The sequence below is a fragment of the Gymnogyps californianus genome, chromosome 11, assembly GCF_018139145.2.
Source record: "Gymnogyps californianus isolate 813 chromosome 11, ASM1813914v2, whole genome shotgun sequence".
In the NCBI taxonomy this organism is placed as follows: domain Eukaryota; kingdom Metazoa; phylum Chordata; class Aves; order Accipitriformes; family Cathartidae; genus Gymnogyps; species Gymnogyps californianus.
The window spans coordinates 1,127,434-1,142,037 of NC_059481.1; the positions used below are offsets into that span (position 1 = coordinate 1,127,434).

The 14,604-nt window shown below is 50.2% G+C and overlaps 1 protein-coding gene across 8 annotated transcripts in view; it reads right to left on the reverse strand.

The window, feature by feature from the left end:
- CPEB1 (cytoplasmic polyadenylation element binding protein 1) overlaps positions 1-13,455 on the reverse strand; it is a 41,882-nt gene extending 28,427 nt beyond the window's left edge. For 3 of the 8 annotated variants that reach the window (XM_050903089.1, XM_050903088.1, XM_050903090.1), the window contains exons 1-2: positions 13,405-13,455; positions 7,510-7,687 (exon numbers count right to left, since the gene is read on the reverse strand). In XM_050903089.1, the coding sequence (XP_050759046.1) occupies positions 7,510-7,687; positions 13,405-13,419 (193 nt within the window). In that variant the 5' untranslated portion in view covers positions 13,420-13,455. Of the gene's footprint in view, positions 1-7,485; positions 7,696-12,890; positions 12,930-13,404 lie in introns of those variants that run through there. The other 5 variants (XM_050903091.1, XM_050903087.1, XM_050903085.1 and 2 more) reach the window with 3 other exon arrangements.
- Between the last annotated feature and the right edge of the window lie 1,149 nt (positions 13,456-14,604).

The window sequence follows — 14,604 nt, forward strand, 5'->3', positions numbered from 1 at the left end:
TTACAAAGCAATCCATTGTTGATGGCAGACAAAACTAATAGGATACTGGGGCAGGAAGAATTAATTTCCTACAAAAATTCAGTCTAAAGACTCATAACCTCAAGTTATTCATAAGTAAACATCTACCAAATATTAAATAATTTCACTTTGAAACCTGACACAGCCCAACCCAGCCCACATGCTTCGCTGCAGACTTCCCCAAGCCCCAAGAGCCAGCATGAGTCTTTCCAACCTGGATTTTTCCCTGGAGTTGCCACTGGAAGCCAACCCATCCTGGCAGAGGGAGCTGTGCTGTGCTGCGCTGGGCTCGTGCCCGAGCATCTGGGAGAAACTGAGCTCCCGCCTCCCGAGCCGGTTAGGTTTGATTTCAACAGCATCATAAGAAGAAAGTCCTTAGTAAAACGCTCCTGTGCTGGTCTCGAGCAGGCAGCTCTCCTGGATGACATCCTCCTGTCTGTCCAGGAGATCCCTGGAGCCAGGGCGCACCACAGCACAGGCTGGACAGCTTTCCACATCACCACCCGGACGGAAAGCTGCATTTTTCAGACTTCAAATGTTAGCACTCCATTTAAGACATTTCAAAGGCTTCTTAAAGGCAAGCATCTCCACACAGTTCAGCTCTTAACCTGCAGTTAAACCCTACCAGCCCAGACAGCTTACACAACCTGTAGCCCCAGCCACTTGTCCCCACCCCAGCACTCCCTCCCCACTTAGACCAGTTTAGGCAGATGAGTTTCCACACTGGAAGCTGGGCTGGGGAGCTGATCTGGTTAAAACCAAGCCACAGGGAGTTAGTTTTAAGCCTGGCTCGTTCCCCTGATCTGGTATGCACTGTGGCTGCACCAACCAGGCATTTCAAACAGGAAAATATTTAGAAAATTACAGCCTAAGCCTGCACAGAGAGGACAAGCAGGGACTGGCACCAGGGGCTGCGATCCACAGCCAGTTTGTGACAGGCGGGTTAAGGTAGCATGGGGAGAGCTGAGCGTGATTCAGTCCCTGTCCCGTACCAGCAGCATCTCTGTGCCATCAGACTTAGTCTTGAAAGGTAATGCTTCATTCAAGCACAAAGACATTCAGATGTTTGAGCCTTCCAGCCCTGGGCCACTTGCAAAGCCAGCTAAAAATCCAGCAAATGGGTTTTAGCTTGAAAACTGAGAAAATCCAGAGAAAGAAGGAAACAGAACAGTTAAGCAAACGTGAACCAAACAAGCTAGGTCCCACTCCTACCGCCTCTGCGGCCACAATGAGGTCTCCCTTTGCTCCCACATCCTAATTTCTAGCAGAATCTGAGTACAGAGGAAGCCTCTCCACAAATGAAGCCCCTAAGTGTAGAGAGCAGGGGAAGGAAAAGCACAACTCAGCTGTAAGCTCTGTTCACTGACAAAACCGGACTCACCTTTGTGCGCAGCAACCTTGTGGACTAGAGCTCTCACCAAGGCTGAACTTCCAAACCAAATCCGGAGAAGCCAAGAGGCAAGGCCAGCATTTCTGCAGCCTTGGGATCACAAATGGGAAGGCAGCTCACAGCAGAAGCATTGTTTTGCCTTTCACACCTCTTTATACCTTCAGTTTTAAAGGCTAGGAATTGCATCCCTGAAAATTAAGCTTCTCAAGTACGTTTTGCACACAAGACAAACAAATCTCAAGTGAATGCTTTTAGAGTAGGAGCCAATTGTATTCCTCAGGTACACTGGGGATCATCAGGGGCTTCGGAAGCTCTTGTTAAGCATAAACCTACTAGTTACAAGAGGTTTTCCTGGCATCTTCCCTGTAATCTGAAAAATTCCTCAAGTGAAAACATTTGCTGCTGCATGACCTGTTTCACAGCCAGATGAAGCAGTCTGCCTTATTCCAGTAACCACAAACGCTTGAACAGCTGGCAAGCAATTATTTAAGAAACTAAGGAAGAGGGCACTGCAACTAGCCTTGCTGCTCTACCTACCTCTTCCAAGAGTAAAGAGGCTGCCACAGGATTACAGCACCAAAGCCTGAACGACAGAGCACGGTACATCAGGAAAGCTGCTGGATCTTCAGCAACACCATCCAATGTGCAACCACTGCAGAGTGCGACAGCTCTAGGCCAAGCCCCTGCTCTCTGCAGAAGAACACTGATCTGCTTCCATTTGCAGATCTGATGAAGAAACCCATTTACTAGAGCTACTTTCCAGTACAGAAAAGCATTGTGCTCATGTAGACAAAGACCTGTTAATGTGACACTTGAACTATAAAGGCCAAACCCAAAGGCAGTAGGTGTGCACTTCTTTTGGGGCACAGGTGTTGAATTTCACTATTCTGGATGTGTGTACCCAGCATACAGCACTTACTTGGGGCAAGCAGAATTGTTTTCAGCTGCCAGCTCCAGGGGAGCTCCTGCTAACAGCCTTGCTCTGCCTCAGGCACCCTGTTAACCTCACACACTCCAGGCAAGCAGTGCTACATTTTGGGTCTCTGCATCTTAGAACATTTTGTCCCCTCATCCAAGAGGGCACACATCAGGTCAGCTGCATCCAGCGCTGTCTGGCACGTTTCCTCATGGCTGCAGGGCAGTGAAGAACAGAGGAATTTACATTATAGTACCAGAGAGGACTTTTTGGGTGGCTAAACAAGTGATAGGTCATTAATTGACTGCAGTTGAGAGCAAACAAGAAGCCAATTTAGTCATCAGTTAGTCTGGGTTTGCATTTGCCCTTCAGTTTTCCTTAAATAAAGCAGCCACTGAGAATCATTAGGACCTGATGGGCCACAACTAACAGCCTTTACACTGAACTTGGCACCTTAAGCCACTCCCATCCACAGAAGTCGTTTAAGCATCTTCCATTTCTTCACACAATGGACTGCCAACTTATAGCAAAATAATGGCTGCTTTGTCTCAGTTAAATGAGCAGAGCTTAATGAAAGGGAAATCAATGCTGCTGGGACATTTGGGGTACCTACAATCCTTTTAAATCCATTTGTTTTAAGCCAGCATTGCCTTCAGCTGAAGCCAGTCAGCTTAGCCAGGTGAGTAAATGGGCATGCAAAAGCTGAAGAGAGGGCTTTACTCACTGTTCTACTTAATTAAGCTGGAAGTTGTGCCTACAGAACACACTGATGATTTCAAAAGCTGGTTTAGGGTTGTGGTTTTTTTTTTTAACCAAACCTTCCACCCAGCAAGGCCCAGCTTTAAAGCCTGGCAAACAAACCACCTGCTACCTTAAGAAACTGGCTTTGCTCACATTCTTATTCAGACCAGTGATGAACATGCAGATCAGCTTTAAATTTGGGAGAAGAGAACCACATTCCCTGTGAAGCAGCTGCTCAAGGACAGGGTGCACTCCAGCAGCACTGGCAGGAGTTGAGCTGGTGGGAGATGTTGACTCCTGCCTCTATCAAGGCCACCTTCTCTCTCCCATCTCCAAGACCACACTAAAGGCTGCTAAAGGTTAATGTCTGCACTACACACAACCTTGCTGAGGAAGTTTTGCCTTTCTTCAGAGAGGACTGAATCAGCCTGAAAGGCAGGTGTTTTGAAGCACCATGCGATCCTGTCCCAGAAGCTACCAGACAGGTTCTACAATCACAGCTTTCACCACACTGCTGCACTGTACCCTTCGGTTTGGGCTAGCAACCTAAGCCCAGTGCTTGGGAAACTCCTGAAGCAAGCACCCATGAACCACTGCGGTGGTGCTCAGGCTGGGCCTGACGACTCGGATCATTTTGACAAGGCAACTAAGTTCACCAAGGATTATCATTAACTGCAAACTGATCTTTATAGAGATCTAACATTAGGTATGACAGGCTAAATCTCCAGTGGCAGTCCCTTCTGCCACACAGCTCTGCCCAGATCTGGATAACTCTCCAACTGTGTCAGATCCAGGACTGCTGAATAAGCTTGTTCTCTCACATTGCTCAGACTGCTGCCGTGCTGATCTCTTCTCAGCACCATCTTGCTGCGCACCTCATCGCACCGAGTAAGGTGTCTCCACACGTGTTTCCCCAATAGCATTAGTGAAAGGTCACAAACTTCTGCCATCCCTTCTCCACCACATGTAATCCTCTTAATGCTGAAAGGGGCTTCTTAAACACAAGTCCAATCCAGGATAAATTTAGTTTGACCTGAGGAAGACAACTGAAAAGCCTCAGGGACCACGCATCGATTAAAGTACAAGTATTTCCCCTGCTGGAATAAAATCACTTCCCACCAAAGAGTTTAAGTTGTAAAAAGACAGTCCTTTCACCTGTTATAGCTACTACATTAAGGGTGGATCTCCAGGCTCATTAAGATTGTCCAAGCTACGAGTTTCACGATAGTATAGCCTAACTACAATACACAACTTGTTCCTGCACTGAGTAAAAGCACCAGAGGCTCATGAATTCTTCAGAAGTGATTTAACTTGGAGCAGTGACAAGACACCATGTTGAGATCAAGGGTCTCTGTTCTGTTGGTCACCTACCCAGAAGCCAGGCTCACTGAAGGCAAGACACTGATCCTGCAGAGCCTCGTCTTGTTCACTCAGAGGCATGGCAAACAGCTCCAACAGCCTGCTTCAGGCTCTAAACCACCTGCCCAGCACAGGGGGCAGTTAGCTGCACTAGATTCTGAATTTTAGTAATCAGCTGCTCAGCCTTACAGCCATTGGGTATGAATTTCTGCAAAAGACTGCCACAACCTAGGCCAGGGTCCAAGTGCTGAAGCACCTCCCCATTTGCAGATCACGGCTGTCCTAGGATTTGTGTCCTTGCTGACAGCGCCAACTTTTTCATGGAGAAGATGCTCATTAGCAACACATTAAACAAGGGAAGCAGCTCACGTACTTTACTGACCCATAGACAGAAGGAAGCTTGCAGAACTGCTGCATTCAGGCCCTTGTTACCTACCAAGAGGTCCTGACTCTGACACTAACGAAACAAGGCTGGGACTGCAAGTAGACTAATAGCTCTGAACTGCTGATGCACTGGCAGATGCTGACTCATCCACATATTTACAGCTGATAACTGCTGGCCCAGCTAGGGTAGCTCAGGTTGTACTCTATTTTCAGTCTCTCATACAGCCCAGAGGCACCTTCTGAAAGAGATCACATGTTTCCATTAGCCTAAATGGTGAGGGCACCCAAGGCAGCCACTTTCTAGCCCTGGCTCAGCAGTGCCCAGCATCCTTTGGGAAGTGAGCAAGCCTCTTTCCTCACACCATCACAAGCATTTGTGCCACTGCACAAGGGATTTGATACAAACTAAAAGCCTCCTGTCTGCTTAACTAATGCTGAGCAGGGCCCCCACCCTGGTCCCCAAGCTGCACGAGTGGCTGTGCCAGCAGCCAGCATCCACTTGCTAGACTGGCCTCAACTGCTACATCAGGAACAAGAAAAGCTGCTTAGGATGTCCCAAAAAGCAGAACTCTGGTTGCCCTGCAGCAGAAATAATGTTTGCTAGAGGAAGCCTCCCTTTTTTACATGCAAGTCCCATTGTACTTGTCCTACAAGAGGTCTTCTGTAGGAATTACTCAATGATAGCCTGAAACACAAGCACAGTTTAACACAGCTGAAGGGAAATTCACCCAGTTTCCCATCAAGGCACCACCCCTCAGCAGCTCCACACCAGGCAAGACCCTCTGCTCCAGACATCCATAAGAAATATCACAGTAACTGACAGACCAAGCAGAGATTCACACACAGCAGGTCAGTAAGCAGGTTCATTTCATTGCCAGCTGAATACCCCAGTCCCTCAGAGAAGAGCTTTAGAAGTCTAGAAGACAGTACTGCAAATTAAAATTGATGTGCCAGCTCTAAGCCCAGACCTAAAACCAGAACTAACCCACAACTTCACAGGATGAATCTGCTAGGTTAACTTTGGCAAGTAAGCTAAAACTTCATTAGGAAACGTTCCCATTCCACATTATAAATGGAATATGAAGGGCTATAGCTAAGATTTCAACAAGGCAGCCAGAAACAATTCTTTCATCAACTCACTGTAAGGAGATAAAGGACAACACTTAGGTTTATTTCTCCCTTATGCTTCCAGTGCATCAAGATCAGCTGCAACACTGACCACCACTGTGCCAAGGGACAAAAAACGTCCCAACAGCTCAGTACAACAGCAAGTCTCTAAAAATGCACCACTAACCACACCACTGACCTGAATTAGTAAATATTCACTATGCAACTGCTCAGGAGTAGCCAGCATATCCTCCAATACTGTTTTACTAGGCACATTTCAAGCAATGCTGGCTATAGATCCGTACCTCGAAGCAAACAATTCACTTCCTCTGGTATTTCTGCAGCGCCAGCACAGGATCACATGGCCAGATCAGCCCCTGGTCCACAGTGCTAAGCCCTTCAAATACCCAGGAGATTAAGCTGCACTGGAAGTCATCTGGTAGCAGTCATTTCACTAGTCCAGAACAAAGTTGCACTGCGCAAGCATCAAACAGACCCACAGGATGCCCAGACACCCGTTTGCAGCTTTTTTTGCACCCATTTGATTAAAACTCATGAGATTATCCATGAGCACAAGATAACCCTGTCTCCAAGTGACTGCAGAGAAAGCTTCTCTGCCTACAGCAGCCTGCAAGGTCACCAGCCGGTGAGGTTTTTCCCTTTACTTCCCACTTTGTTTTGGGACACATCCAGAGGGTCAGTTTGTTTCCAATAATGGCCAAAGTGTTTATTGACCCTATAATTCAGAGGCTGGAGGAGAAAGAGCAATCTCTTCCACGTGCCCAAATCCTTGGCACAAGTACCGTTGCACAGAAGCGTGCTGGCAAGAGGGACATCAGGCACCAGGCAGGTACATTTACTGGCAGATCTTGCCTACTGTAAAGGGACAAAAGCACGTCCTTCACTTACATAAAAATAAGATTGGACCCAACACTCTTTGCTTTGGCACGGAGCCTCCTGTTTTGAGGCGGATCAAGTGCAAGACAGCAGAATATGCCCACTCCCCTCAGCCTGTAGGAAGCAAGAACTTGCAGCACTGATTTCATAGTCCCAAGCTTGCTTCACAAGAAAGTCTTCACCTACATGTACTGCTTTCAGTGTGCTCTTAAGTATACAATTAACCAACCTGTAGCAAACAGTTATTCAAAGTTCTTTTGCATTTTTTAATGTATGCAGCAGATCAGCCATCCTAACCACTAACAGATTAATCCTGCCTCCAGGAGAGGCAGACTGTAAAGGAGTCTGCTGGAACTATCTATGCCAGAAGCTGGCAGGTCAGGCAGAGCGAGAGCTCACATCCTGCCCACACAATGACCTGCAGCATCACAGGGAGCAGAAGCAAACCTTCCCAGGCACCTCCACACTGCCAGGGAATACCTGGATTATCCATTTCAGGCACACAAACAAAGCCCAAGGTACCAAACAAGCATTAACCCTGACTCCAAGCATCTCTCTGATCACAAGCACATGCCAACAACCACACCACCGAGGATTACCACCACCACAACACGATCGCTAGGTCCCACTAAGCGGCTCCCGCCTTCTGCCAGCCCTGGATCCTCAAGCTCACCTCGAACCCAGCCAAACACATCACCTGGAAGGATGTCACGTTTGCTTTTTGTGACAGGCGTGGTGCAGACTCCACTGAAATCCAAAGAGTTGTCCAACATTGCATTTATTCGGCGGAATATATCTGCATTGCTGCAAGTAGAAAGTGCAGGGGCATCCAGGCTATCCCAGCAGTCTTTTATGCTCCTCCCAGTATCTTCTTTCTGGTAAAAAAGAACAAGTATTAGTGTCAAGCAAGCTAGTACTCACCACTCAGCTTTCAACACATTGTGGAAAGTCTGGATTGCCTCCAGTACTCACATTAGCTTTAGCTCCAGGTCTTAGCAACACTCAAATACAATTCTTGGCATTAAAGAAACAGTTAAGCAAACGGGTCAGCAATTTGTCAGCACAGCACATCAGACCAGGACTGCCCCAGTCACAAACAGGTACCAGTGCGCCACGGCTGGGATGAACTTTAGACCAATAGCCACGGCACCCAAACTAGTTTGGTTGCTAACACAAGCTCCCTGCTGCTTTTCTCCAGCATATCACAACACTAAAGCAGAGATCTGATTAACAGAGGCATGTGCCTTCTCCCCAGAATCAGCCTCCTGACACTGAGGGAGCAAGGGGGATGCTCACGGTCAAGGCAACCACCACGAGAAACCACAGTAGCTCCTCCTGTGCACAGCAGGGTAGAGCAAGGCTCACTTTACCACCCATATCTGAGAGCACTGAACAACATCTTGGAATGGCTCAAGTCAGCAGCCACACAATCACTTCAGAAAACAGGCTTGCAGAAAAAAACATGGCTTCCCAGCTAATCAAACATAGCCCTGAATCTTGAGGTCTCCCTTGGAAAGGCAGAGAATCAAATCCTGATCTTCCCTTTAGGTAGCAGCTCCTGACCACAAAGGAAGGTTACCCCAAATCAGCTCCTGCTTTAGCACAACCCTCCACAGGCACCAACCTACCAGCATCAAGGTTTTGGGACCATCCTAAACAAGCCAGAGCTCTTGTAAACCTTCCTCTGCATGAAAGATCAAACCCCTCCTGCTTCCTGGTGCCGGTCCAGAGAACCAGCAAGAGCAGCTGCTTCCCCCAGGTCTGCTTGCAAGCCACTTTCACATCCAGGCTTGTTTTGATGCAGCTGCACATCATTCAAGCCTCTGCCGATCTAGAAGCTGCTAAACTTAATCTCTAACCAGCATTTTTGGACCGAAGGCAGGTCTTCCCACCACCCAAAAGCCACTGCAGCAGAACTCTGCTCCTGAACATGCTGAGCAAACGGTACCGCTATCAATTAAGACCCACATTAAACAGAAGAGCAGGAAGGCACAACCTCGCCAGTCTTGGCCCCTGGAGCAGAATCCTTGCCATTAAGCAAATCGAGTTAGAGCCAAATTCAAAGAACTGAATTGCAGCGAGGCTGGTGAACAAGCCCCTGCTACTCCAAGACACAGAGAAGCCTATAGCTCTAAATTGGGCCATTTGTACTTGTCAAGGAGACATTTAATACATCTACCTTTTGGATGCATTCCTGCAAGAGTTTTGGGCCTGACTTCCCCCACATTTCTCCTCCTGCTTTACCCACTAGCAAGCCTGAAGCGCCGAGCTGGTTTTACTTTCAAATCATCCCTTACTGATCTTTCCAGTATGCGGCCCGTGGCAGAAGGCAGGTCTAAACTGAATTTCACATGGACGCGGCAACTTTAGCCCAGCCCGAGCACAGGACTTGCATTTCCCCCCCAAACCCTGTCGTCAGGAGTAGTTTTACTGCCATAACATATGATCTGATAGTTTTTTCCACACAAGAGCTCTCCCCCCCCCCCATTTAGCTAAAAGCAAAGGAAACCCTGTCCTGAAAGCAGCAGGAATAAACTACTGAATTGTGAACTCACACGATGCCTCCAGGCAGGACCTGAACAATTGATTTGGGATTTCAGCCCGTTTAAGGCTATTAACATCTATTCAGCACTGGGGTCCCGGATCTTTGTCTATTGAAAGGCTCAGCCCACCCCCAGATAAGTTCCAGGGACTCTGCAGGCACAATGCAGGAGCATTTACAAGCCAAGAGTATAACAGGTAGGGCTGAAAGCGAGCTTCAGGCAAGAAGAAACAGGCAGAGCAAGCTTTAAGTCATCTTTATAAAAAGCAGCCGAGGAGTACAGAAGCTCAATTTAAGAAAGTATTGCCAGTCATCTTTAATAAAAAGAAGTGCCACATCAGGCTGCTTTGGCACAAGTGGGAAACTCCATATTCTACTCCTATTACTGCTAAAGAACCACTTACAGCAGGAGGCAAAGCTTTTCCCTAGGAGTTTGTGCTAGCAAGACAAAAATAAACCAGAGCAGCAAACCAAATGCCTGACCCGTTCCTGCTCATTTAGCATTTGATGCTTCCCACAACTGGCAGCACCAGTCCTGCTACAAACAAGAACAGAAAACAGTAAGAGTACGGCCAAGCATTTCCACAAAAATTCCTTCCACTTACAGAGCTTTTCACCTTAGGACTGTCAAGGATATCCTAGAGATACTGCAAGCATCCTGGACACAGCAGCTGGCATCCAACCCCTCGTAGGAAGTGGCTCATGTCTCTATACCTCCCCCTGGTAAAGCTCACCCTCCTAAAACAGAGACACTCCTTTGAGAAGAACTCTGCAGGTCTTCAAAGCACACAGGCAGGGCCCAAACCATTCAGCAGCCTGGATAGTCCAGTGGAAAGAGTTTGCAAACGTGTAGCTGGAGAATACGCCCATATCCCTCAGTCTCAACAGAGTTAATACCAAAGCACAGAAATATCACGCCTGAGGCTGCATCCTCCAGAACCTGCTCCACTCTCACATCCCCAAGCCAAGACAAGCAAAGGAGCACTCTTGAGCCCAGCCAGGATTCACTTTCAATCCTCCATCTTGAAGGATTTTGCAATAGTTAAACACATCGTGCCTGTTCAGGCTTCTGTGGAAGTCCTCCACACAGTAGCAACTACAGCTACAGCCCACGCTCGGAGCTGGTGATCCCCTCTGTTTTCACCAAGGCACCAGTCCAGGAGCACCCGTGAGTCCTCCTTCTTCCGCAGGCCCCAGCAGTGACCTGGCACATTGTGTGAAACACTGGGGTGTAACCAGTGACCCAACAACGGCGATTCTCAGCCAGTCCTGCCTGCTACAGCGCACAATCCCAATCCAGAGGAGGGGACACCATTTTATCAGTGCAGCCACTGGATAAACAAGTCCATGCAGAAGCGTGATCCAGCTGACAGGTCATTTAAAGTCATCAGGAGTCAAACACTGCTTCCTGACGCCTGGTAAGACACCCCGTCTCCATTTAAGAGCTGAGAGTTTCTAGGGATGTTCCTAGATCAGAAACAAACAAGAAAGGCAATTCGGTTCCCTGCAGTAGGCACGCAGTGCCACAGAGCAAACAATTGTAGAGGCTTCAGGTTAAATCATTGTGGTAGATCTCGAACACAGTCCCAACAAGCATCGCACACAAAGACACAGCAAGGTCAATCTCAGACAGGAGTGCAGTCCATCATATCCTGGCTCAACTAAACCCTTAGCCAAGAACCCATGTCCAAGCATGAAGATCCATTCCCAGGGCGCTCCGAGGTCCCAAGGAGGGCACTGTCAGGCTCCAGACACCTCTAGCACTCCAAACAAAACACACCAGAGCGAGAAAAGGAGTGCCAGGCTTGATTTGAAATAGGGAGGAGGAGTTTCCACTCCCTCAGAGTAACAGAAATACAACCAATGAGCCTTACCACCATGGCAGAGAGCTCGTCTGCTGGCTCTGCATTGAGAAGCCAGCAGCTGAAGCACAGCAGCTGTCAGCTCTCTGGAGTTCCCATGCCATCAGCCCCAAGCAAACCCCATGGCTGCAGCCTGCGGTTTACCTGCAGGAGGTCCCACTCCAGAGACACATGCACAACCTGCAGCAGCTCAGTCGGTGGAGCAACGTACACTTGTGCAGCAAAAGCCACCAAAGATGTCCAAGGTAAGTGGAAATGAAGGCACCTCCACAGCCCCAAGGCAGACACGCCTGTAGGAAACCTACAGATAATGAAATCCCAAGGCTAGGCAGAACCTGCAGCATCACAACAGCGCTGGCACAGGATTAGGATATCCTAATCCTTAGGGAAGTCATTAAACACAGCTCAGCTGCCGGTATGGCCAAGATGTGCATTAGCTCCTGGGGATGCTCTGGAGCAGACAAGGCTCGTCCACCTCAGCTACAATTCAGCCTTTGCTTTTTACATCTTTCACAGAAATCCCACTGGGGCAGCGCCATGCCGATGCTCGAAGGGGTTCTCAGTGCTGTAGCTACAGCCAAGAGGGCCTTGAATCCTGAGACAAAATTTAAGATGCTGTTACAATGGTGTCAGTCTCAACATAATCAAGCCAAGATGGCTCCATACTTTGATCAAAGGCAGCTCTAAAAGTCCTTTTTTACTGGTATGTTTTGCTTCCCAAGCTGAAGTCAGCTACACAGATATAAAGCATAATATTGGTGTAACTGTTCCTACCAAGTAACACTGCTAACAAAGCAACAAGCTCATACACCCAACTCATCCCAAACAGGATTAGGCTAGGCTGCATCAGCTCTCTCGCCATCAGCAAGGCTGAGCTTAAGTAGCTCTCCCAGGGTTTACTGGCTGGACAGGGTCTTGAACACACCTGGCTGGAATCAAGACTGGAAGGGATTTTGATGGTATTATTTTACAGGGGAGCATTGACTTCAGACCACCACCAGTTTTGCCAAAACTCCTGTTTTTAAAGAAGTTTCCCTGTCAAGGCACCTACTTTTGGGTGGTTTTTTTTTTTTAATAAAACATTTTGAAGCCATCACTTAAGCAGCTTTGGAAACAAGCAATATCACAGCTGCCTGTTTCAGCACATTATCAAAGCAGAATAAGGTTTTAATTGGTTTAGGGAGACTGTTCCAGTCGAGAGAAACTGCAGCAAAGCAACGGGATCCTGAAACTCCTCACAAAACACAGCTCCCACCCTTTGCACAGCTCTAGCTAGAGCCCCTCACCAACGTTCCAGCTGCCAGCACACGTGGTTAGCCTATCACGAAAGCAGCCGCAACGAGCATTAATTGGTTTTAGCTGGGGAATACTGAAGGGTAAAAAAAGAACTTGTTTTTCAGAAGACTCGTCTCTTGCCTTTGCACATACAGCGCAGTTAGGGACTAAGTCTCCTGGGCCACTACCAAAAGCCAGTCTTGCTACGTGGAGCTTGCAGTTGCCTGCTTTAAGAGTAAAACAGCAGCTCCATTCACTTTGTATGCTAAAAAAGACAGTTTAGAAGCACTCAGAACTACCACTTGCTTCCAAGCAAGACCACGAGTACCTGCTCAAGCCAAAAAACACCCCACCATCATGAACCAGAGCTCAGCTTCACCGCCCCCACCCCCCAATAACCTGGGACGAGGGCAACCACGGGCACCACTTGTTGGACTGGGACCACTGGGTTTCCTCCACTAATAGCTTCATCCCTGAAGGCAGCACGGGTCAGTTGATGGGTTCCCTGAGGCAAAGCTCCCTCAGAACCCCTTGTTCCATGGGGGGGGAGTAGCCACCGCGCCTCAAGACTTTACTCAGCGGTGGGGGCCCGGCCTCGGGGCGGGGGGGGGACCCGAGCGGGGGCTAAGCCCCCGCTCGGGTCCCCCCCCGCCCCGAGGCCGGGCCCCCACCGGTCCGCTGAGGGAAGGAGGAATCCCATCCCCGCTCCTCCGCCACACACGGAGAAACGGCGGGAAATCACCTCAGCGCTGCCTCCCCCCCCCCCGCCCGCCCTCACCTACCACCGCGCGCCGCCAACGTGTGAAACCACGTGACGGGGGCGGCCTTAAAGGGGCCGGCACCGGGCACCGCCAGCACGTGTGTGTCTGTCTGTCCGTCTGTCCCTCCCGTTCCCGCTTGCCCCCCCCCTCACCGGCGGGAAGGCCATGGGCGGCGCTGCGGGCGGGCTAGGCGGATCCCGGAGAGGAGGGAAGCGACGGCAGCGGACAGCCCTGCCCGCCCCGCCGGCTTTTATGGGCCGCCGCCCCACCGGGGTGGGGGTGGGGGGGGTAAGGGGGAGGGGAGGGGGCCCCCGCCGCTGAGGGGGAGGGGCCGAGGCGCATGCGCGCGGCGCCCGCCCGCCGCGTGGCGCACCCCCACCCCCCTCCCCTCCCCCATTACTCCTCCCCTATCCCGGCGTGCCCCGCGCGGGGTGGTGGGCGCGCGCTGGTTCCCGCGCATGAGGCGGCGTCTTTCTCCCTCTCCCTCTCCTCACGACGCCCGGCGGCGGCTTGAGCCCCCCGGGGCCGCCTCAGCGCGGGTACCTCTCCACAGGCAGGCTGCGGCGCTCGCTGTGCCCCGTGTGAAGGGAATGGGACCCCCAAAGGGTTAAAACTACTCACCCCCCCCCCAAGGGGAATGGGGTGGTGGCGGTGCTGCCGGTTCCCGGCCTCGGCTCCCCGCCCCCCCCGCGCCCCGGGTGCGAGGCAGCGCTGAGTGTTGCGGCTCTGGCCCCGGTCGTTGTGGAAACAGGCTTTTCCCTGCGGGAAGAAACGCTTGACGCCCAGCGGTTGGTGGTGCTGCCGCTCTGGCCAGCATTTCCTCACCCGTCAAAAAACATGAAGGTGATTTTGTCCCATCTCCTACCCACGTGCCGGAAAAAGCAGAAAGCCCCTCACCCTTTTTGCAGCAGCAGGAGGAGTTGGAGTCAAGGCGATTTGGGGTCCAGACCTTCCCGCACGTCTTTTGCTCATCCTCTCCCTCCAGTGCTGGGCCTGGCTCCCCGCTGGGCTGCAGCTTTGGAAAGGGAGAGCCGGGGCTCTCTTAAATCCCACCCAACCCGTGCTGGGAGGAGAGATCTTTAGATAAAGAGTCAAATTTCCTTTTTTTTTTTTTTTTTTCTCCAGTTTGGAGATGAAAAGCCTCCCGGAGCCGGCCCCAGGAATCCCTCCAGTGACACTGCAGAATAGACCCAGCCCTGACGTAGCAGGTATTTCTGCGGTCAAAGCACGAGCAATTCTGCTTTGAATAAATAGCTGGAAACCTCCCAGGACTCCTTAGATCCCTGGTCGGGACCAAACGCCTTCCACCCTCCGCCAAGCCCCAGGGGGGTTTACTCCGACCCTGTGTGTCA